Consider the following 23735-nt stretch of genomic DNA (forward strand, 5'->3'; position numbering starts at 1 on the left):
AGTTAAAACTCTTTGAATGGTTCCCTGAGTGTCTTTAGAGTCAAATAGCTCCTAAGACTAATTGCAACCTTTGGAGTCTCTGTTGCAGGTGGCTGGCCACTCTCCCTGTGCTCCCCACCCCTTTACCCTTACCCCTCTCCCTCTGGTTGTCCTCAAGTCTCCATGGACTAAAGCACTCCAGACAGAGTAGAGCTGCCCACATTTTACAGAAAGAGATACTGAGCTTCAAGCCAAATTAAGTGACAACACTTACAATTCCATAATCCACATGTGACAGCCAGAAAGGAAATAAAGGATAGATTCCATGTCTTTTATATTCTGCATTCTATGGCTTTCTCCTCCTGTGTAAGGAGTTGTTGATCACAATCTATTTTCTATTAGATTGATTTCCACATGAGAATTTGACACTGTTAAACTAGATTTAAGTACATTTATTGAATGAGCAAAGATATCGAACTATTTATTTATTCTTATTGCCAGGTCTCCCATAACAGAGCTGAGGAAATTTAATGAAGTAGTATAGGAAAACCCAAGATGCTGTTTAAGAGGTAGCTCCTGAGGGAATGTACTGAAAACTACTCTCTCCAGCTTTTTTTCACGTACATTAAAAGTCAAGTCTGAAATGTTCCTTTGCTCCAAAGGTCTCCATTTTGTTTCCTTTCTTACAGGTAGAAGTTAAAAAGTAGAATATCTTATTTTATTTATCTCAGGAATTCTCAGAGGGAAAACTACTTGTGCCCATTCGGTTTATCTAAACATTTGATTTCCTCTGAGGCCCGACCCTAATTTTACTGTGATCTTGGCTCAGAACTAAAGGTATCCCACCCACCAACTCCACAGCTGCTGGGACTTGGTAGATACCCAGAGAGATACTGATTTTGCATTTTTCAGACATGATATATTCTATTTTTTCCTTTACACACTAAATTATTTTTAAAGATTTATTTCTTTATTTGAGAGAGAGAGAGAGAGAGAGTGGGGCAGAGGAAGAGAGAGAGAATCCCAAGGTGACTCCCTGCTGAGTGGAGAGCCAGACATGGGGTTTGATCTCATGACCCATGAGATCATGACCTGAACCAAAACCAAGAGTCAGAAGCTCAATGGACTGAGCAACCCAGACACCCCCACTTCAGTTATTTTTATATGAACAGCCACACTATCTATGTGGACAGTGCAATTTACTTCAAGTATAGTGATACGGTTTGACTTTTCTCTCTCTTACTCATCAGAATCTTATCGTGTTACTAGATTTGTTATTAGAATGTAGCCAGATGGACACTGAGAAGGATACTTCTCAGTTACTTCATTTCTTTCAGCCCACGTTCTTATCTGTAAAATGGGTGGATTGAATGAAACTAGAGGCTATCGTGGCTTCTTTCCAGCTATCTGGCTCCTGCATCTCCATCGAAGTTAACTGGGAACACTTATCATCCAAAGAGATCTGTAATCCAATGTGAAAGTGATGCAAACACGAGATGCATGTTTTAATGTTTTCAAAAGCAACACTGGTTAAAGGAACTTTTTAAGTTTTGTGGCAAATCCCATGCCATCAGTTATGCAGGTTTACTCTTCCCAGCACCTCTGAGGACTTTCTGCTGAGCCCGTAGAAGAGTCTGAGATACACATTTCCAGAATCCACCCAAATGTCAGGCTAAAAGTTGCTATAACTGGGTCTTTGCACAATCCTACTTTCTCACCAAAGTACTTCTACAGTTAAAAGAGAGTAGCAGTCTTGGACAAACCACAAATGCACATTTAATTGGTGTGTGAACTTCTGAGTTCAAATAAGGAGCTTTTATTGAAGAGTGAACAAAAAAATCATAAAGGCTACAATTAGAGCCAGTTGCCCTGAGAAAGTTTCTTTTCCTTCTTTCTTTCCTTCTTTTTATTTTTCAGGAGATGAAAGGAAGCATAATTGAGGGAGAATCTTGGAAGGGCAGTCAGTTCTTGCTATCTTTCTGCCTGCCTGTCAGTGATAACAGTCATTTTGGAGTTAGTCACCTCCTAATTAAGCAGCCTTCAGAAATAAGGACCCAGGGACATATCCTGGCTCTGCTTCTACAGCCACAGCCTGGTCCTCAAACTTTTAAGTTTGTGGTCTGATTTCTGCAGGAAAACACGTTGACTATGGCACCATGGGCATGCCACTCATTTGTAAATCCCATTAAATTATGCTAGGCAGGGCGGGGGAGACAGCCTGCTTGGAGGTCCCAAAGCCTCGGCGCCCCCCCCCCCCCCCGGAATTAGTAGCAATTCTTTCCGGATCTGGTCCTGAAGAATTAGGGCCTCTGGGGCTGTTCTCTATCTTGGGGTCTCCAAATCTTTCTATTCGGAGCCCTTCCTCCGAGCTCACTCCTCTCAACCCGTCCCTAACGTGTATTGAGGTTTGTAAACTAATCTTAGACACGCATCAGGAGCTGCGTCCTGGAGCAGGTCCCTGGAGCCTAGCAGGTGGGAGCTGCCTGGGTCACTATTCGAGGCCGCCTCTGAAGGAGGCTCCGGGTCACGGTGCTGCTATTTAGTTGGAGGGTCTTTAAGGTCTACTATGGACCACAGAGTCCACAAAGATCCACATTAATAAGAACGAAGAGGCTGTGAAACTGGGATTTTTATACCACCAGGGTTATAGGTCTCTGAAAATGATTTATTAGTGGTTGGAGAATGCTCCAGCAGCTCTTATCACAGGCAGGCAAGCGGGAAGGCAGGAAGCCAAAAGAAGAGTTTCTGTCACTGCGTTTTCGGTGATGCCCTTGATTATAGATACCATTGTTTGTCTCGCCCCTCCTCCCCAGCCTACTTCCACCAGGCTCTAATTACATCCTTTAATGATTTGACCAATTAAAGCCTGCAGTTCAACTTAGAGAGGAACGGATGAGAAATTAGGCGCTGGCACGCCAACTTCGATGTGGATGCACTTCTTCCAAGGTTACACACCTCTATTAAGCCAGTCGGCTATTTGAAAAGCAGCATAATGGGCGATGCTAATAAAATAAGCACGGGGACATTTTCAGCTGCTCCCAAGCGAATACACCAGAAGGACAAAATGTGAAAAGCAAAGGGATATCTATGAAACCAGGGCTTAGCATTTTTTTTTTTTTTTCTAAAAGCGCAGTTGCCAGCCGCATTTCTTCGTTAGTGTGAAATGTAATAATTGCTATGTCAGGGTTTGGGAGAAGCAGAGAGCTTTCTCCCCACCCTCCTGCCTTTGCTGGGAATGGAAGCAGCCCTGCGCTGCTGGTTGCCATGGTGGTGGGGGAGGAGTGCTTTGCTCTCAGAAGCAGTCTGACCCTGGGGAGTGGGGTGGGGGGAGCCCTGGGATGTTTGGGAGCCCAGCAAAGCAGTGGGGGTTCAAGCAGAAGAAGGCCCGGAGGGGATACTTGATCCTCTCCAGGGATCTGTGATGGAAGGAGGGAGGAAGAGTGTCCTGATTCCGCTTGTGGCAGAATGTGAATTTATCTTATCTCCCACGACTGGCATCATTTTGAATCTCTTCCCTGCCCACACCCTATGTTTCCTTCACCGAGCTGCTGCTGGACCCCTGAACAACTGCTCTGTCACCTCTTGTACCTTTCTCACAAATTCCTCTAATCTCTTTTGCCTGCTGGCTGACTCCTGTTCATCCTCAAGTTGGACCACATTTGTTGAGGGTCTATTATGTGCCAGGGGCCAGGAAAGCCAAGTCAGATAAGGTATATTTCAGCCCCTGTGGCGATCAGAGTCTGAGAAATCTTACTCGGTAGTAGGAGGGGTGACTGAGGTCTGCAGGAGAAGTGGGCTGACAGCCCAGACCTGGTAGGTCAGGGGGTGGCAGGCCTGGCAAGGAATCCTGGATACGGCAACGTCTTATCCACTGAGTAAGAAGAGGAAGAGCATTTAACATGAAGGGGATAACAGGAACAAAGGCACAGACTACTGGCTGGGCATCTCCAAGGAGAAGAAGCCAGGGAGTATGGAGGGGGCAGGGCTCACTGAGTGGCGGGGCCCTCCGGCCATGCTATACTTAGGTTTGATTCTCTTTGCAGTAGTGGCAAGTGGATGACCTTGTAGTCCATGGTTTCCGAGAGACAACCTGACAACAAGTCTGCACATCTGGAGTTGGATAGATTGAATTATTGTTCTTTTAAGTCCATAGAGGAAAAAGCATAAACATACTTATCATAGATCACAGGACCAATCAGTGGCAGGGGAATAAAATAATTTGGTTGCCTGATTCTAATCAACTGCTGTCCCTGGTAAATTATTATTCTCCATTCTGAAAACAGTACTGCCTACACTACTTTAAGGTTACAGCTTCTTTTAGGGTATCTTGCACATCGGAGACATTCAATAGACTTCACTGATGCATTTATTCTATCTGTATATGATTACATAGAAAATATACATACCCAAAGGTTTAAGGACAAACCTATTGGATAACATTTTCTTTTATTCTCTGCTTCCTTTTCTGATGTGTTTCGATGATTCGTTTTCTGATGGGTTTTTTGGACTCTTCTCTCTTTCTCTTAGAGTCCAGTTCTGCCTTAAACCGATTGCATAGGGATAATATCCTTCCTGCCATTTTACTGTATTTTATCTCCTCTTTTAATGTAGGGATGAAAGATTCTTAAGATTGCATTTTATTATTATATTTTAAAGAATTTATTTATTTATTCATGAAAGACACGGAGGGAGAGGCAGAGACATAGAGGGAGAATGCAGGACTTGATCCCAGGACCCTGTGATCATGCCCTGAGCTGAAGGCAGACGCTCAACCACTGAACCACCCAGGTGTCCCAAATTCTTAAGATTTTAAAGGAAACTTAGAGATTCCTTGAATTCTTTCTCTGAAGAGGCTTCCAAGTAGCAATCTGGACTCCACTTTGACATAGCCCACGACGGGAACTCCGTGTACTCAGGGACCCTCACTCCAATTTTAGATAATTTTGAAGGTCTGGAAAAGACTTCCATATCTAAGCTGAAGTCTGCTTCCCTGAGTCTTCATTCCTTCATTTGTTCAACTCATACATTAAAGGTTATTGGCACCTCCGTGGACTCTGCCATAAGTAGGCACTTGGGCCATAGAGATGCATTAGCTTGTTCTTTGCCCTCCATCCCTTGGCTAGTTTTCTCTAGGACATGATGTCTTCTTACCCTGATTTCTTAACAGACTACAAAGAACTCTGGCAGACATTTCCTGGGTTGGTTTAATCTGGCACTGAAGACAACTGATGGGGAAATCTCCCCACATGTCTCACTGCACACCCGAAGTTGTGTTAATTGGCACTCGGGCACTGTCTGTCATGTCTTGTTGCTTAATTAAATCCACATTTGTTTTGAGTGTTCTTTTTACTCTGCTATTTTTTATGCATGAGAGGATAAAAACAAATGAGGAAAACATTTTATAGTTAAATTAGTTTGAGAGAAACAGTCCTGAACCATAACTCTTTATTGTGCACATAGCCTTTCATTTCAGTGTATCTGTTGTCCAACAAAACCACAAATGAGTTGGTTATTGCTCAGCGTCTTTTCTTCCTCATCAGAGCTTAACCTTGGCCCCGCATGCTAATTTTTATTGTATTTCTCTTGAATTCTCTTGTTTTCTTATTCAAGAAATAACAATAACGCTTTATACGCTATAAAGCTTCATATCTTTTCAAGGTCCTTTTATATCCACTGGCTCCATACTATTCAGAACCCTGTTCACCTACTTTTCCTTTTTTCTTTTTTCTTTTACTGCCTATGATACCATTTTCCTATGACTCTGAATGAGATTTTGAGTACAGATCAGTTTTATTTACAATGTGAATCATATTGAATAGCACAGTTTTCATTTTGCAATTAGGTATTTATTGTCATGATCTCAACAAGCTTAATTATTCACAAATGACAATGAAATTTCATAAGCTTTTCCCTGACAAACTGCAGGCTTGGCAGGGAAAACTATACGAGTCTAAATCAGAAATTCAAAAATTCCACTTAGGGGCACCTGGGTGGCTCAGTGGGTAAAGTTTCTGCCTTCAGTTTAGATCATGATCCCAGCACCCTAGGATTGAGCCCTGCATCAGATTCCTTGCTCAGCGGGGAGCCTGCTTCTCCATCTCCCTTTGCTCCTTCCCGTGCTTGTGCTCCTTCTCTCTCTCAAATACATAAATAAAATCTTAAAAAAATCCATTTATATAATGTTTATGTGGTCAAATGGAAGGCAAAGTCTTATTTAAGGGTGAGCCTTTGGTGGAAGGGGAATGAAAACAAAACTACCAAGCTAAACATTAGGTTTTGTAAAATCCACTGAGCAATGAATACGAAGCACTCACTTGCATTAACGGCTATCCCATAGGCGACCAGTTTGTGGAATTTGAGATTTTTGTCTAACTGTCTCCTCCACAGTCCTCTGCAGCACTGGGGTAACAGAAAATGAAAGTCTTATCTGGGGAAAAAATCACAGTGATAATAACATCCTGAGAGCTAAGAGTGGGACTCAGGCTCTGCCTCAACATTCCTGAAGGTGGTGCAATGGGGCACAGTGGTTAGTGGCCATTAATTTGTCCAAGAAGCAAAATCAAATGGATATTACTAGCTTTGCTGAAATTTCAACTCAATAAAAGTGAAAGAGGTAGTATAGTTCCCTGACCATAAGTCCAAATTCTAGAATAAACCTGCTAATGTCTGTGCCTCGACTAGTTTAGGAAGTGGAGATGGAAACCATCATCCTTATGGATGTAGTTTAAATAGATTCTAAAGTATTCCTTATTACATGAAGAAAGGCACTATATTCACCTACATCTAAATATTCATAAAATTTTGATGATGATTATATAATAAATTATTTCATCTAGTTACGGTTATTGACGTTCTCATTTTTCTGTACAGTGCATTACTCTAGCCAGCAGGAAACACAGTACCCAACACAATCAAGTCAATATAATTAGGAAGTATTCTGTTATGTGTGGTAGGGGTTAAAATCTACATACTGAAACCTGTGTGCTGTGATTGTGCATTCCTGGGCTGAGAGCTCTGAAAGACGTGTCCTTAGTGGCATTTGGCTCAACTGCATATTTGTCTCCTTTCAATTACAAATGGTAATATTTCAAACTGTTATAATTCTTTTATCTTTGTGAGACAGGTCAATTCTATTAGCCATCTTTTTCCAACAGAGCAAATGCATCAGGGAAAGGCTGAGCAATGACTCCAATGTCTTGCTGGGAGTGAATGGCAAGAGCAAAAGTCAAAAGAGATGTACCAACTTGTGATTTTTAGTTTTAGCCATTGTGTTCTCTCAGACAAAGAAACATACTTCAATTCAAATTTCAGAGTAAAGCACATCTTGGTCTTCCATGGCACTTATATTAGGACATTATAACAGCTGAAAAATTTTCAGATATTTTAGTACTTACGGTACTTGTCCCTCTCATGAATGAAATAAGGTTTCGACTGATTGGTAATAGAATTAGCATACAGTTAAAATTCAGGCATACTGCAGATGCTCGCGCCCAAGCCAGCGTTGACTGTCCATTTATAAAGACACAAGAGAGACACAGTGAGAGTAATGAAGCTGGGGAAAACAGAGTTTTCCAAAATGATAATGTGTAGTCACCAACTCTACTTACACCCAGAATAACTCGTGTGTAAAGGAAAGACTCCTCCTCTTCATACCAACAGAAGGTGTCAATAAACAGATATAAATTGACTCCCAGCCATGAGAGCTAATGTTGAATGAAAAGAGACCAATCAATACTATCTTCAATCTTTCCTTCTGTTCAAAATCACTTGGGGTTCTTCTTTTAAAGTGAAATGAAGAACTTCTAAATATTAATCAGACTTACTCTATACTTATTTCTCATAGATTAGTTTTTAACAGTGATGGTATTACAATGGTAATAAATTGTTAACTTTATAACAAAGATTTTAAGCACATATGGGTATACTTTAAGGAATTTAATGAAAAGTACAAAACCTTCCTAATCAACATCACTCTAATGTTTTAAATCAATGATGGCAAAAGGAGGAAATCTTTAAAAACAACCCAGTAAGTACTCTAGAAAAATTCCAATTTCGTAGTCTAATTCAAAGACTTCATTTGATTTAGAGAAACATTCATACATTATGCAGAAACAAACTACTTGACTTTAAAAATAATTAGAAATGAACTCAGTCGAAAAACAACTTTACATGATTCTGTAAGGGTAAATTAAATATATCTACTGAATGTTTTCTAACAAGTTTTAGTCTTTTACCAAAGTAATACTTCAAGCTATTTAGCATTCCTATACAAATTATCTTAAAAATCAAAGACTGTCTAATATATATATTTAAACTTGAATAATAAAAATGATACTTACTACTAATATGACAGAGAGACTTTCATTCAAAATCCAGCACCCCATCATGACAGCTTTGCTGTCAGTAAATTATTTCTTTCATTCACCTGAGCCTGGATGCTGTATCCTTAGTAAGGGCTTCCCTGCTAAATTATTTTGTCTTTTTGTCTCAGGAAGCACCTACTGGGAGCAGCTCTCGAGGAATTTCTAATTAAGGACTTCTTGCCAAAGGCACATCACCAAAATGACATGCCTCATGACCTGGGTGAGTACAAGGCAAGCCTCTGTCTAATGATTCTCTTCTTCAAAGATTTCATAAGAAAAGAAAGCTCATTTTATTAAATTATCCTCATGTACTTTATACCCCATTCATTTTCTACATGATTGCAGTCAAGATGATAATAAGTCTTTACGTAAATTTGAGAAATAACCTCATTGCCGAAGGTTGGGTACAGCAAAACACTTCACATGAACTTTGTCTACTTTATTTTCTCTACTTCTTTACTTCTTTTTCCTTCCTTCTTTTAAAAAATTCCTTTATAGAATGGTGGTAAATAAATATGAATTAAACAATCTTTCAGAAGGTGGTGAAGAAAAGAGAAAAAGATCTTTGAGTATGACTGTAAACAATGAAGTAGATGGTATTGGTGGGATTGATCAAATGAATACTATTCCCCTCCACCCATCCCACTTGATGCACCCATGAGATAGATGAGAATATCTTTTTATACCTAGTGATGCTAGGAGAGGCTGTGATGAATCTGGTCATTCTATGGCTTTGTGTTCCATACAATATCTATGACTACCTTGATAGAAAAAGTTGTTCCAATTGAAGCAATTTTCTGGTTAGTCCTGGCCAAAGTATTTCATTTAAAAATTTCAGACAATTAAGATGAAAATAAGAAGATATTTAAATCATTTAAACAATTGCCTAAGCTTCTGTGTCTTTATGTGGTGAATCTATTTGGTTTTCCTATACAAATTTTAAAAATTTAAAAATTAGTAGGAACATTAATTTGATATTCATTGAAATAATAATAATGATAATAATAATAATAATCCTAAATCCTAAATATATAATCCAGGCACTACGTTAAAAACTGTTCAAGTATTATCCAATTAAATCGTGCATTAGCTCTATGGGGTAGGTAGTAAAAGCTCCATTACACAAATGTGGAAAGAGACCCAGTGAAGTAACTTGCAGTAAGAGCATTTGGGACTTGAATTTGGTTCTCTCTGACTTGAGTATCTTTTTTGTTGACCACGAGTTTATACTGTGTTTTTTTAAAATTAAATACTAATATGTGGGTTTGTGTATCAAAAATACTTAAATACAGGTATTAATTTCATTCCTATAAATTGGACACATTTAAGCTATAAGAATTCATTGAATTTATTAATTACAAATAAATAAATTACTACATATGATTAAGTATGTTGTGTACTTCGACATAATGACAATGAATTATGGAAAAATGAAAATGACCCATGTGATCCAGTAATTCTACTGCTGTGTATTTACCCAAAGAAAGTAAGAACACTAATTTGAAAGGACCTACACACCCCTATGTTTACTGACTGCAACATTCTTTACTATAGGTAAGATACAGACGCAATCTAAGTGTCCATCTATAGAAGAATGGATAAAAGAAGATGTGGTCTATGCCCCCCAATGCACATACACACACACAATGGAATATCAGTCAGTCATAAAAAGGAATGAGATCTTGCCAATTATGCTAAGTGAAATGAGCCAGACAAAGAAAAACAAATGCCATATAATTACATGTATATATGGAATCTAAAAAACAAAACAGACTCATAAACACACAGAACAAACTGTATTCAGTACCTTGTGTCCAGGCCCAGGTACTGGACAACTAGGGACCAACCGTCCAGTCCAGAGCCTATGGAAATTCTTCAGACTATCCAATCCTAAGCTTGTTCAGCCTACTCACCCTGCATTGTGAATGTCTTCCTGAAAAAAACAGCACAGTAGTGGCTCTCCTTCTTGCTCCTTGTGCTTCCTGAACTACCCTGCTGCTTCCTCATGTTGCCCAGTGTGGTGTGACGTGCCCTCTCTTCCTGGGAACTGGAAGTGATAAGCTCTTCTTTCAAGGCAGATGTCTGCATATCTGCCAGACTTACCGTACTTGAGTGAAACAAATCCCAGGTACATTTTATTTGATATATTTATCTGACAGAAAGAGAGCGCAAACAGGGGGAGTGGCTGGTAGATGGAGAGGGACAAGCAGGCTCCCTGCTGAGCAGGGAGCCCATCTCAGGGCTCGATCTCAGGACACTGAGAGCCTATAAATTGGACACATTTTATAGGCTCTATAAAGGCGCCCCGCCCAAGTACATTTTAAAACACCTGTATTTCTAAGCATCTTGAACTTTGCTGTCACAGGTTAAGTGTTTTGATGAATGGATACATTTTCTACTTCTCAGCTGGCCCTGATTGTGTTGCCTCATTTGAGCCTATTTCTCCATTTGTTTGTTGGGGCTAATTATATATCTACCCCACAGAGCCAATCTTGTTGCTTCTTTACCTCCAGTTGCCCTAACCGACTCCTAGCCATCCACACTCATAAACACACTCACACGCGGGAGATGATGCCTGTCTGGGGGAAATCTTAGAGTTACCAGTTAAAATCTAGCAAATTCGCTTCTCTTTAGAAAAAGACATCATTCTTGAGGAATCTTTCCCTATAGAAATATATAAAAGTACAGGTATTTTGGCAGCATTAACCTGAGGTTAGAGTGCACTTAGTGAACTACTTTCAGTAGCCTCTTTAAAAGTGAGCAATATAAAGATGTAAAGTCTTCATGTTCATTTCTTTAAGCCAATAATCTTCCATGATGAAATGATTTGTTATTTCCGAAGTGTTTAGGATTTACATATCTTAGAGGCCTTATTCAGTTGGGTTATAAAAATTAATTCAGAGAGAATACATCTAGAATTTTATACTATCTTGTCTGTTTTAGATTCAATAAGTGTGGGGAAGGCTGGAGCTTTCCAGCCTTCTGTACTCTTCCCACAGCGTTACAAATGAGAGGCATATATTGCCGAATAATAATGTGTAGTCACATTTTTTGGTTAATTGCTTTGAATATCGCTAGTGCCACAGTAAAAATAAAATGTAAAGGTTTAGGTTTAAAAACACATCTTTCCACGCTCCATTCTTGTTTGTAAAATGCCATGTGTTTTATTCCTCATTTGAATATGTAAAGACACGTTGTGTTAAAGTGTAGCTATTATTCATTTACAGCACACAAAAGTGGTTCATGGTTGCATTATAAGAGTATAACTCATGACTTCAGCGTTTTGCTTCAGACATTTTACTTTTGTAGAACTTGCGATGATATTTAGTTTACTCATATAAAAAATATGCGGATTTCAAATTATATTTAAATCCATTTAGAGCTCAACACTTTTGTGCAACTAATGTATATATCTTTTCATCTCAACTTTTCTATTTTCACATTTAAGAATAATCTGATGGTACCACAGGTTGGTTTATAATATTGGAATCAGATTTCATAAGACTCAAGATATCTACTACCACACACCAATTCCAATTCCATTCAGCCTCTGGGCTCCTTCCCGGAAGCTCTCAGTTTGGATAAATAAGACTTTGTGGTTACTCTCATTATTTTTAATTTACCTGGGGAAAGCTTGGGGATGCCTATCATACAGCAAAGATCTGCCTCAATTTTTACTTCAATGAAGAAATCCGTACAAATTACAATTTAAATTAAGACTATCTGAATCATTTTTCCCTAGAATCACGGCCAAGTTAATAGGGTTGCATATAAAGAGAGAGGAAATTATACGAAAACTACTAAAATGATATAAATGCTCAGAATTACTTTCACCTAGCTGTTTTCATTGCTAATAAGTAGTGTCCATTTCATTTCTCAGAATTTTCTCAGAACAAACAAAGTAAAGTTTGCATCGTTCATTTCTAAGGCAGGTATAGTCTTTCTAATTAAATGAGTACACTCCATCGATTCTTTCAGTTCACCACCAAAGATGATGTGAGTTTTTTCCCTTGTAAAGACCACCAATAACAAACTATCTTTAATGGAAAAAGTAGGAGGGAAACAAAACGAATATGTTTATAAAGGCAGGTTAATTGCTTGCGAATATGAACACAAACTATGCTGCCCACACTATGTTTCAAGACTGGATCTGCTCTACTATATTTGTAGTCCTTTTTAGTTTCTTAAACAGTTGACCCAACAAAAAAATACTTTGATCCTCCAGGGCAAGACTGATCATCTAGTAACTTTTGCTGCTGCATACTAAAATCTAAGCTCCCTGTAGATATAGCAGAGCGCTTACAGTATAAAAATAGCATAGCCGAATTTTCCTCTTCTAAGGGCTAAACATGTTTTTGCCTTTTCCTCAAAGAAAGGTAAACAGGTAAGTATTAAAGTGAAAAAGATGAACAAAATAAAGGATAAAATGCAAACACATATCATCTCAAATCCTTAAATAGTTATTTTGAGGATCATTTGTTGTGAAAATAATACAATTATATTAGACAAATTACATGCTAGATAAATTCCATTTTTAAAAGGAAAAGCAAGGGCAGCCCGGGTGGCTCAGCGGTTTAGCGCCACCTTCAGCCCAGGGCGTGATCCTGGAGTCCCTGGATCCAGTCCCACGTCGTGCTCCCTGCATGGAGCCTGCTTCTCCCTCTGCCTGTGTCTCTGCCTCTCTCTCTCTCTCTCTGTGTCTATCATGAATAAATAAATAAAATCTTTAAAAAATAAAATATAAAGTTAAAAAAATAAAATAAAAGGAAAAGCAGAATAAAAGAAGAAACGAAGCCTGTACATTCAAATAAATCCTATTTTAAAATAAATTTTAATTAAGAGTATCACTGATACCCTACCTTTCACTGCGTTAAGTATATTATATTTTCATTTCAGGAAACACCGGTGCTCTCTTAATATCACTTTAAAATGGCTTGTCTCACAAATTTAGTTAACCTTATCCAGTTTGAGGTTTTTTCCCTTCATTTGTTCAACTTTCATAATTTCAAATGAATAGCACCTGAGACCATCACACGATGCTGGACACAGTGGGTGGAACAGGTCTGGATTCTATTATTGAGAAGCCTTTGGTGTAATGGGGAGGCAGCAGGTGCATGGGCAAGTGAAGAACCACTGAAGGTGTGCGCATCCTGCAGTGGTAGAGACGGTATACCTGGGAACCACCGAAGCACAAAGAGATCTATGTGAGGATTTACTCTAGAGAGAATTCTCTCTAGAAATAAGATCAAGGTCATAATTATATGATGCGAAGAAAAGGACGAAAATAAGTCTAAGTTTCTGTGTCTCCCAAAGTCAGTTTAATAAGCTCCCCAAACCTCAAACAGCAAACAAAGACCACTACTGCCTCCAATCCTCTTCCCGTGGTCACTTCTGGTCTGGTCTGCTAAGCCCAGGGGGCTTCCATGCTTTGTTTGCTTCCCATTCTCCTGCCTTCAGCTTCTTCCCTGCTCATAAACATTTATAACACATTTCTTCTTTATATTTATCAAGTCGCCTGAAACTCTTCTCAAAGCCATTTGGAGAGCTATGTTTTACAGGGCACTGATGCTGTATCGCCTTTAGATTGTGGTTCAAAAGACAGCAGAGTGAATGACTTGTTTCTGACCCCAAACTAAGTGGCATGGTTCAAAGTCTCCTATTTTGCCAGCTTAACTTTTTGTTTGGGGCACCTGGGTGGCTCAGTCGGTAAAGTGTCCGCCTTTGGCTCAGGTCATGACCCTGGCTTCAGTCCTGAGTCCCGGGATCAATCCCCATGTCATCGGGCTCCCGGCTCAGCGGAGAATCTGCTTCCCCTTTAGCCCCTCCCGCTGCTCCTTCTCTCTCTCTCAAATAAATACAATCTTTTTTTTTTTTTTTAATAAACATTGTAAAGTTTTAGGAAATCCGATGAAAGCCAGAATTACCATGCTTCTTACACATTTTATATTGTGTCTGGCATACGTTGGAACTTAGTAGATGTTAAATAAACGCAGAATCCCATTCCTTTCTCTATTTCTTGACACATAAGAGAATTCCATACAAATCCCTATACGGATACAATCACAGGATTTATAAGCAGTCGGGCTTTTTCCTTAGAGTTGAAAAGCAACAAGAAGGAAGTTTTCCTGTGTCGACAGTGAATCATTTAACTTCGGAGTTCACGAAAATTTAAAGTTTAAGAAGGCTAGTCTAGAATTCCGTTCTTTGCATATTCAAGCTGTTCATCTCTCAAAAGTCAAAGTGGATGCCAGAATTCCATAGATTTCATTTTTCAAGATGAACATTCATATTTGAACATATTTCAAGGCAGATGGTTTACAGTTCATGTATTTGTTGCCGTTTTTCTGCCACAACAACTAAATATTGAAGCCACATATTTGTGATGAGGAAAGCACTTCCAAGCCATCTCCCTGCTGCTCCTCGGTGCTGCTCGCTCACTGGTCCCCTGGGTGCAGCTGGGCAAGGCTCGGAGGAGCCACACGGTGAATTACGCCCGTTTGATTTAATAGACGGGGGTGTGTGGGGGGGGGAGTCACATAAAACAAGTTTCCTATAAATAAATATTTCTTGTAGCAGCCATGAATTTTCTGGTAGCAAATAAGAGAGCAAATGAACATCTATTGAAATATTCTGTTTTCATGATCCACCTAGACAAGCTGGAAAGTTTACTTTTAAGCCTTCTAGCACCCTCGAAGGTAGTGTGCCAGACTGTGAGACAGTTTGATCAGGGTTCAGAAGAGAACAGAGAGAGCAAATAAAGGTTGGGCATTTTGAAGAAACAAAGCCAGCAGATGTGGAAATGCAGCTGGAGAAAGCACCGCACCTTTGTACTGGAGGGTGGATGCCAATGGCATTCAGCAGGTTCGGGGGCCCCTCTGCGCTAGGATGAAATGGTTTGCTGTTCGTTTGTCATCTCACGCTCCGTTTGTTATCGTTCTGCACAACTGTCAATAGTTGCATTATTACAACTTTGAAGACTCATTTCATTAATAAAGGACCATTAGGAAGCTAAACTAGAAACAAAATAAAAAAAAAACGGAAAATAAAAGAAAGGAGGTATGTTTGCTTGGTACCATAACAAGATTTCTCCGTGTATTCAATAAGCACTGAACAAGAAATTGACAAAATAGGACAAAACCTGTCCACCGTCATTATTGTCACCATCGTCCAGCACACTGGACATGCACATGCAAAAAGATGGAGGTGGTATTTTTTTTTTAAGACTTATTTATGTACTTGAGAGAGAAAGAGTGTGGGGGGAGGTGCAGAGGGAGGGAATCTTCAAGCAGACTCCCTGCTAAGTGTGGGGCCCAAGGTGGGGGCTCGATCTCATGACCGATGTGATCACAACCTGAGCTCAAACCAAGAGTCAAATGTTTAACCAGCTGTGCCACCCCGGTGCCCCGACTGAGTGATATCTTTTCGAGATGACTTACAGAGCCTCATACTTTGGATCAAGATTGCCTAAAATCATAATACTTAATCTTAGGGATAGTTTAAAGCAATATTCTCATTTTACAAAGGAGAAAGCAGAGACAGGGAGGTTAGGGACTATTCTAAATGCATACTACTGGTTACTGGAGAAATGATCTAGACCCCAGGATGCTCCAGATCCCTGGCTAGTTCGTTACATCTCCACTACACTTCTGTTTTCAAATCTTCGTAGTTTATGGGAGAGAGATAAAACAATTAGCAAAAATCATCTCCTAAAAGCTCACTTCAAGAAGTTCGATACTAGAAGATGGGGCCTGGAAGTGCTAATAAGGAGGGTTTAATCACTCTCCAGAAGCCTAGGGAATGGATATTTCCGGAAGGCTTCCCAGGTGCCAGGCATCTCATACAATGTGATACATAATCCCTACAGACCTCTGTGGAAGGTATGATAAGGTTTTATAGATGAGGAGGAGGTGGAGAGGCAGAGAGACTCAGCAAGTATACTAAGAGCTCCTCATTAGCACATATCACAGCTGAGCTGCAAGCCCATCGTGCCTGCCCCTCAGTCCCATGGTCTGTCTGACCACGTTGCTTTTAAGACAGATGCACAGAGGCATTTCCCAAACCAACGATGACAACGTCCCCTATGTGCGTGAATGCTTCTGCTTTGACTGGCATCCAGAGCTGCAGGGCATTTTATGATGGCCTAGCTGATTAACTTGAACTGATAAAGAAAAAATGTTATTCAGGACTACTGGAGCCATTAAGCCGTTTCTGTCACATGTAAAGATAGGATCAGTCATCTAGTGCTACTCTGCCCTACCCCACTGAGAGCATAACTTTTGGAAGAGTGTGAATTTTATTTTATTTATTTATTTTTAAGAGAGTGTGAATTTTGAAAGTTTGTACTTAAAATGTAGACTTTCCCAATAGGAGAAAACAATTTAATAGGACAACTGTCCTAAAGAAGTGCCTTGTGGATGATTTAAAACTAAAATGCATTTTTCTAATGGCAACGTTTTACCAATTCTTTTGGCCACGAAGAGAAAACAAAATAATTGCACAGAGTCCACCTGAGAGTGCTCTGTAGGAGGTGGTTTGTCGGGAACAGTGACCCCCTCTAAGTAAGCTGAAAATCATTGTATCAGTCTTTTGTGGCTTTGGATGCTGGTTCTACCTCTACACCGCTCTCTAACCTCCCAGCTGGTGGAGGTGTGAGTCGAAGGTGCGGGTGCTAGCTAGAGCAGAAAGTCTCCAGCTGCAACTGTTCCCTATTTCAGGTCAAAGCCCCTTCCAGGAGGTGAGGCCAACGGATCCCAAATCACGGCCACACGTTCTCTGACTGATTAATATCGGTTGTGAATAAACCCATCTGCCCTTTGCATTTTATCCCTTATTTACGTAACATCAATTTCTCCTCCTTATCTCTGTCTGTGTTAGCCATGCAAACTCCTTGCAGATACCTCAGCATGTATTTCCCTGGCTTAGATATATTCTCTATTCCATTTATAATTAATATTTCCCTCATCTGGACAGGTTTTTCTTGGTATGATTTTTTTTAAAGATTGTATTTATTTATTCATGAGAGACACACAGAGAGAGGGAGAGACAAAGGCGGAGGGAGAAGCAGGCCCCCTGTGGGGAGTTTGATTTGAGACTCGATCCCAGGACCTGCGATCACACCCTGAGCCAAAGGCAGACGCTCAACCACTGAGCCACCCAGGTGCCCCTTGGTGTGATATTAGTATCATAAGAAAGAGGATGTGTTGTTTAAGGGGATGAAGGTGGTACACTGTGCAATTTGGCTTTTCTCAAAACCTCTTGGTCAAACTCCCAACTTTGTTCAGATGATTTTGTTGGATGACTGCAAAATGCCCACAGTATTCTGGGCACCTTCTCAATTTTCTGCCTCTCCCCGTTGTGTGGGTAGGTCTTGCCTACCTATATGTTTGCACCCTAAGTTTGGCAACTTAATAATTTTTTGAACCAACCTTGACTTTATGTCCACTGGGCCGGGTCTCCTCACTGATGCCCTCGTGCTCATCCATCACGTCTCATGCCTTCATGGCTCAAAATAACACCAGGGAACACTGGAGGATGGAAAAGGAAAGACCAGATGCAGTGTGAAATTGGAGGAAAAGCTTGAGGGAGAAAACTACTGCAGGAAGCTCAATCCACTCTGTTCCTGATTATTTTTAGGCCATACAGAGTTTGAAGATGGACAACAAGAAGTAGAGCATCAAAAGGCTGCAGAAAAGAGAAACATGGCCATTCCATGAGCAGCATCAGGGCTGTCCTTCATGCTTTCTCAACTCTCCTCTCGTATACGCCTCCATCTGTTCCTCACTTGACAAATTTTATTGAGTGCTGTGTGTCAGGTATGCTGGGCCATGGGGGGCCAGATGAATAGATGAAGGCTGAAGTCCAGACGCCACCAGGCAGCAAGCCAGCGATCAGCTGGTGTCACCTGGATCTGCCTCTGTATCTCAACTTGTCCCCCCCTGTATATTTCAGGAACCTCGCTATATGCTTTTTTACATTTCACTTGGATTTTTGCAGCAGTGCCCAATGAAAATGTCCATCTAGAGTTATTTTGCTTTCATCCCATCTTTGCAACCATTGCAATTACCTTTCTAAAGCTCAGAATGACTCATGTTCTAACTCTATGTCTATGTCTGCAATGACTCCAGGGAAAGCTTAGCCCCCAAGGCCCCACTCCAGCTTTGCACACCCTATGAACCAACCACACGTGAACTCGTGAGTATGTCTGTATTTTGCTCCTGCTTTCTGGAATGTTCTTCCTTCTCTTTTCTGCTTGAATGAGTCAGGGTTCTCCAGAGAAATAGAACAAGGGGGATGCACACTCACGTTTATTTATTTAGTGGAATGGTTTCATGTGATCGTGGGAGTTAACAGGTTTGAAATTTGTTGAGTAGACTGGCAGGCTAGCAAATCAGGCAAGAGTTCATATCACAGACTTGAGCCCAAGTTGTCCAGGGTAGGAGCCTGGAAACTCTAGTAGGGTTTCTACTACTAGAATCATTGCAGTCTTGAGGGGACTCCCTTCTACCCTGAGGACCCTCAGTCTTTGCTCTTAGAGGTCTGAACACATAGAGAGTAATCTACTTTCTTCCAAGTATACTTGTTTAAATATTAAATACATTTAAAAAATACTTTCACAGCAACATCTAGGCTGGTTTTTGACCAGACAGCTGGGAATGCCATAGCTTAGTCAAGTTGGCACATGAAATCAACTGTCAGATGCCTCATAACCTTAACCCTCTTCCTTGATTGGTTCAAATATGACCTTCTCTGGCTGGTTTCTTCTCCTGGAATGATTTACAGCCCACTGTGGTAAGTACTGAAAGGAGGAGTTGTGGTTCAAGGTACAGTACTTCCCTTGGGCATCAGCAGTCTGCTCAGTTGGGGGGATGATGAGGAGGAGTTCCTTGAGGAGTTTGTCCTGTGCTATGAACCTTGAACCACATATTAGAATTCAATCAGGCAAAAAGAGATGTAAGAGTTTTCCAGGGTGGGGGGAGCAGTAGAGCAGAAGTCACAAAACAGAGTCATAAAATCACATAGATGTGAGTGGCCTGCATGTACATGGAGGTAAAGGTGAGGACAGGTGACAGGTAAAAAGGTGAGGACAGAAGGAAAGGTGAGGACAGCAGGGGGCAGAGAGGAGGACTGGGGATGTACACCAGGGCCAGATCTCCGAGGGCCCTTATTAGTTTCCTAGGACTGCTATCATAAAGTACCACAACGTTGGCAGCTTCGAATAACAGAAATGTATTGTCTCACAGTTCTAGAAATCAGAAGCCAGGAAGCAAAATATTCACAAGGTTGGTTCCCTCTGGAAGTTCTGAGTGGGAATCCCTTCTGTGCCCCTCTCATGGTTTCTGGTGGTTATGGGCATCATTGGTGTTCCTCGGGTTGGGGCTGCATAATCCCAATCTCTGCCTCCATCTTCATGTAGCTTTCTTTCCCTTGTGGGTCCCTGAGTCTTCTTTTCTGTCTCTTATAAGAGCACTGGTCATCATACTTAAGGCCCATCCTAATCCAGAATTATCTCATTCTGAGATCATTTACTTTTAATATATTGCTTACAGTATTATATCTGCAAAGACACTTATTCCAGATAAAGTCTCATTCTGACATTCCAGGTGGAAACATCTTTTGGGGGCCGCAATTCAACCCCATATAGGCTTGTGGGAAAAATAATAGATTTGAAGCTGAATCTCCATCCAGGGATCACAGAGTCAGATTCCAAGTAGCTAATGTCAGTGAGTCTGGGGTCCAAGGGGCTTGCTACAACCCTCCTCATCTGAAAGGGTTAGCTCTGCTTAGCTCGAGAAACAAAGTAGGCCAACATTCTCATATCTTTTAATTTTTGAAGAAAAGTTAGATTTCTAGAATTTTACGTGAAATCTCCTTGTTCGAAAACCTGGAAACAAATTTAAATTAAAATGAAAAGCAGGACTCACATCGCCATATGAGTGCAAGAAACACATCTGCTGTCTGGAAGTGACTCATAGACTGTTAGTCTAGAACCACCACTGTAGGGAATGATAAGCCATGCCAAAGCATGAAATGCAGGAGTACAGGCCCCAGATTGCTGTATCAGAAGATGATCCTGGTGTCTGGGTAAAGACAGACTAGAGGGGGTGAGCCTGGAAACCAGAAGGCAAAGTAGGAGGCCATTGAAATAGCCCAGGAGAATGTGCTTGAAAGTTAAACCAAGGAAGGAAGCCCTTAACCCATTGCCAAGCCCTGTATGAACACTTACTGGAGGAATAGAGGAATTAATGGCCATTTACAAATTCTAGGACGTGTGAAATAATAAAACCAAAGGAGGCAGAAATGTTCTCTTGTGCACTTAAAATATCAAAGAATTCTTTTCTGTCACTTTTAGAAACTAGATCAACTAACATTCTGCTTTCATTTTCAAATGAAAAATATAACTGTATACACAACTAATTAAATTAATATAGCTTATTATGACAAAAATAATTTCTTTTGACTTTGTGGACAGCACCACATTTTATATTAAGCTGCTAATACTCATAACCATAAGATTTCAAAATCAGCCAAGCTTGAAAAATTATTGTCTCCAACATTCCCTGTGATCAAAGCAACCCCAATTATAATATTATATTAACCAAGCTAAAAAATAGTATTACAATTTCTAACCTTTCTGAACTGTAATTAGCCATCTAACTATGTATCCAAATTTATTTGATATATTTGCATAGTTAATTAATTATGATTTATTTAAAAGTATTTCATTTGTAAAACTTTGCTCTCCTTAGTCCACAAATCAAATTGCCTAGAGATAAATTTAATTTTTAAATATCTTTTAAAAATCGGGTTAAGATATGTTTAAGACACAGCAGAAGAAAGTTCTGGAATATATGACTCTTTTTCCTTTAAAAAACAAAAGTTTTAAGAAAAGATGGGGGCTAAGTTTGAGGAACCTGACAATGAAAATGAAAATGATGCATCTGGGGAGCTATGAAGTCTCTTCAGAACAACAATTGACTAAGTAACGAGCTGGAAAAGATAGCACCCCTAAAATCACATAATGCACACCCAGAGAAAAAGCTTCCATGCTTGCAGGATCTATTCGGCTTTCTTCAGTGTATTTGGCTGTCGGTTTAAGTCACATGATCTAGAATGCAGTAGAGCTCCCACTGAGTGCCCAGTATCATGCTCAAGGTCAAAATATAATAGGACATAGATTCAATGTTTGAAAAACTTTTGGAGAGAAATACCAGAATTTAAACTGGATGTACATCTTCATGAACTCCAGTTTCCAGGTAAAAAAATTCAGTCACTCAAATGTTTACAAATAGCAAGATACCCTGATGAAGAAAGCTTCCAAATTTCATCTGGATTTTATAGGCCATGTGAACCTATCTGTACAAGTTTAACAACTGAGACTTCTGGTCAAAGCTGTGACCCTAATAGATGCAGAGGATTCCATCATTTCTTAAAATCTTTTGACATGCTCGGTAAACAGTTTTGTGTTCTAGGTGGTGCTGAAGGGAGCACTAGGCTAAACTATTTTTAAATATGAAGGAATAGATGACTACGCTTGTGACAAGAACAGACAAATCCAGGTAGCCAGATAAAGATGTTGTGAAAATGATAGTGGTGTGAGGAGGCTTCCAAGGTGGAAACTCAGCTTCAGACCTACGAATTAAAGAAGATGCCCGGGACATATCTGAGAGATGAGACCAGCATCCCTGTCCATTGGAAGTAGCTGTGAAATCATTCCCTAATCCATCAATAGGAATTGAAAAATCTTTGCTTGTAAGCCAGAAAGACACATGTTCTTGTACTGTACTGTGGAAGGAAATAATCACCTTGAGTGTGGACACCTTACATATGTAGTGAGAGCTGATGAAACATGGAGTCACAGATCTATGCAAAATCGTTCATAGCCAGTGAAACTTTGAGAGTCTTGGCAGAAGCACTGGAAAATGTTCCACGGAAGGTTAGACTCAACTATTGGGTTTCTCTTAAGACCTGTAGAAACTTTAGTATGTATAAGGTTAAGTTCAATGCAAGACAGTCCATAGCCTATTGGTTATGGTAATTGAATAAATACCATCTAAATTATTAGGGATGAAAGAACAATAGCTACACAAAGAGGAATTATTCCAAGTTATTTTCAAAAGGTAACTGGACTACATTTTGAGGTATATATCATGAGGACAAAAAGAACTAAAATGTAAACTTAAGGAAATAATACTATTCTGAGGCTATTGTGCATATTGAAGGATAAAGAAAAGGAATATTCATATTGACACTGTTGTCTTTCCATGGTAGGGAAAAAATGACACAAATGTGAAACCAATGAGGCTGAGAAAAAACTCTGTAATTGTAGATTTGAACTAGAGGTATTAGTCTGACGTCATGATATATGTTTATCTAAAAGATTATCTTCGGGATCCCTGGGTGGCGCAGCGGTTTGGCGCCTGCCTTTGGCCCAGGGCGCGATCCTGGAGACCCGGGATCGAATCCCACATCGGGCTCCCGGTGCATGGAGCCTGCTTCTCCCTCTGCCTGTGTCTCTGCCTCTCTCTCTTTCTCTCTCTGTGACTATCATAAGTAAATAAAAATTAAAAAAATAAAATAAAATAAAAAAATAAATAAAAGATTATCTTCTAGGCCTAAAAAGGCCTAGGGGGCTTTAAAAAACAGAATAATGAAATGGCAACAGACACTGAGCATCTCTTGGCTCGGGGTGTAGTTTCTAGTTACCATTTACCAATAAGAGAAACCATAAATCCACAGAGAAGTATTGAGTCCAAGTGCTGAGTCCAGGTATGAAAGCAAGGAGGCTATCTACCAGATTCCCAGTAACATGTTGGCAAGATCCAAGGGCCAAATTGAAAGAGTCCCCACTGGCTAGAGATGAGACCATGTGAGAGCCAATAAAAAAAACAACACATCAAATATGTTTAAATGCATGACTTCATAAGGAAACTAAAAAAAGAAGTACCTTTCTGTCACCTTTGAAAACTGTTGGAATACCAGTTCATTTATTAGAAAACTGAAAAATACAGGGGAAAAAAATCAAACACATTTTCATCCTATATTTCCGTTTGAACTGTGCTTAGGGTAACCAATTGATGAAGAAAAATTTCTTTTTCAGAGTACTGAAAGCTTACGATTCCAAGGGAAATAATACAATTTTAAAATTATCATTTTGCATCCCCACTCTAACTCTAATACTAATTTCAGCTGGAGTGGATTTAGGCGATTTTTACCACTAGCTGATAACATTAAAAGAAAAAAAGAAAGACAGAGAACAAAGAAAAAAAGAAAGTGAGACATTATGAATCTCTTGATGGTGCATATGCATAACATTATGATGTATTTACCAAACAAAATATTAAGCTTTTATTCACTTTTTAAAAAGATTTTTATTTATTTATCCATGAGAGACAC

The 23735-nt window shown here is 39.8% G+C and overlaps 1 protein-coding gene across 1 annotated transcript in view; it reads right to left on the reverse strand.

Moving 5' to 3' along the window:
• NOX3 (NADPH oxidase 3) overlaps positions 1-8366 on the reverse strand; it is a 59365-nt gene extending 50999 nt beyond the window's left edge. The window contains exons 1-4 of the mRNA XM_077898002.1: positions 8319-8366; positions 7587-7682; positions 7374-7484; positions 6294-6378 (exon numbers count right to left, since the gene is read on the reverse strand). Of these exons, the coding sequence (XP_077754128.1) occupies positions 6294-6378; positions 7374-7484; positions 7587-7682; positions 8319-8366 (340 nt within the window). The remainder of the gene's footprint in view (positions 1-6293; positions 6379-7373; positions 7485-7586; positions 7683-8318) is intronic.
• Positions 8367-23735: the final 15369 nt, after the last annotated feature.

Source organism: Canis aureus, chromosome 1, assembly GCF_053574225.1.
Source record: "Canis aureus isolate CA01 chromosome 1, VMU_Caureus_v.1.0, whole genome shotgun sequence".
Classification (NCBI taxonomy): Eukaryota; Metazoa; Chordata; class Mammalia; order Carnivora; family Canidae; genus Canis; species Canis aureus.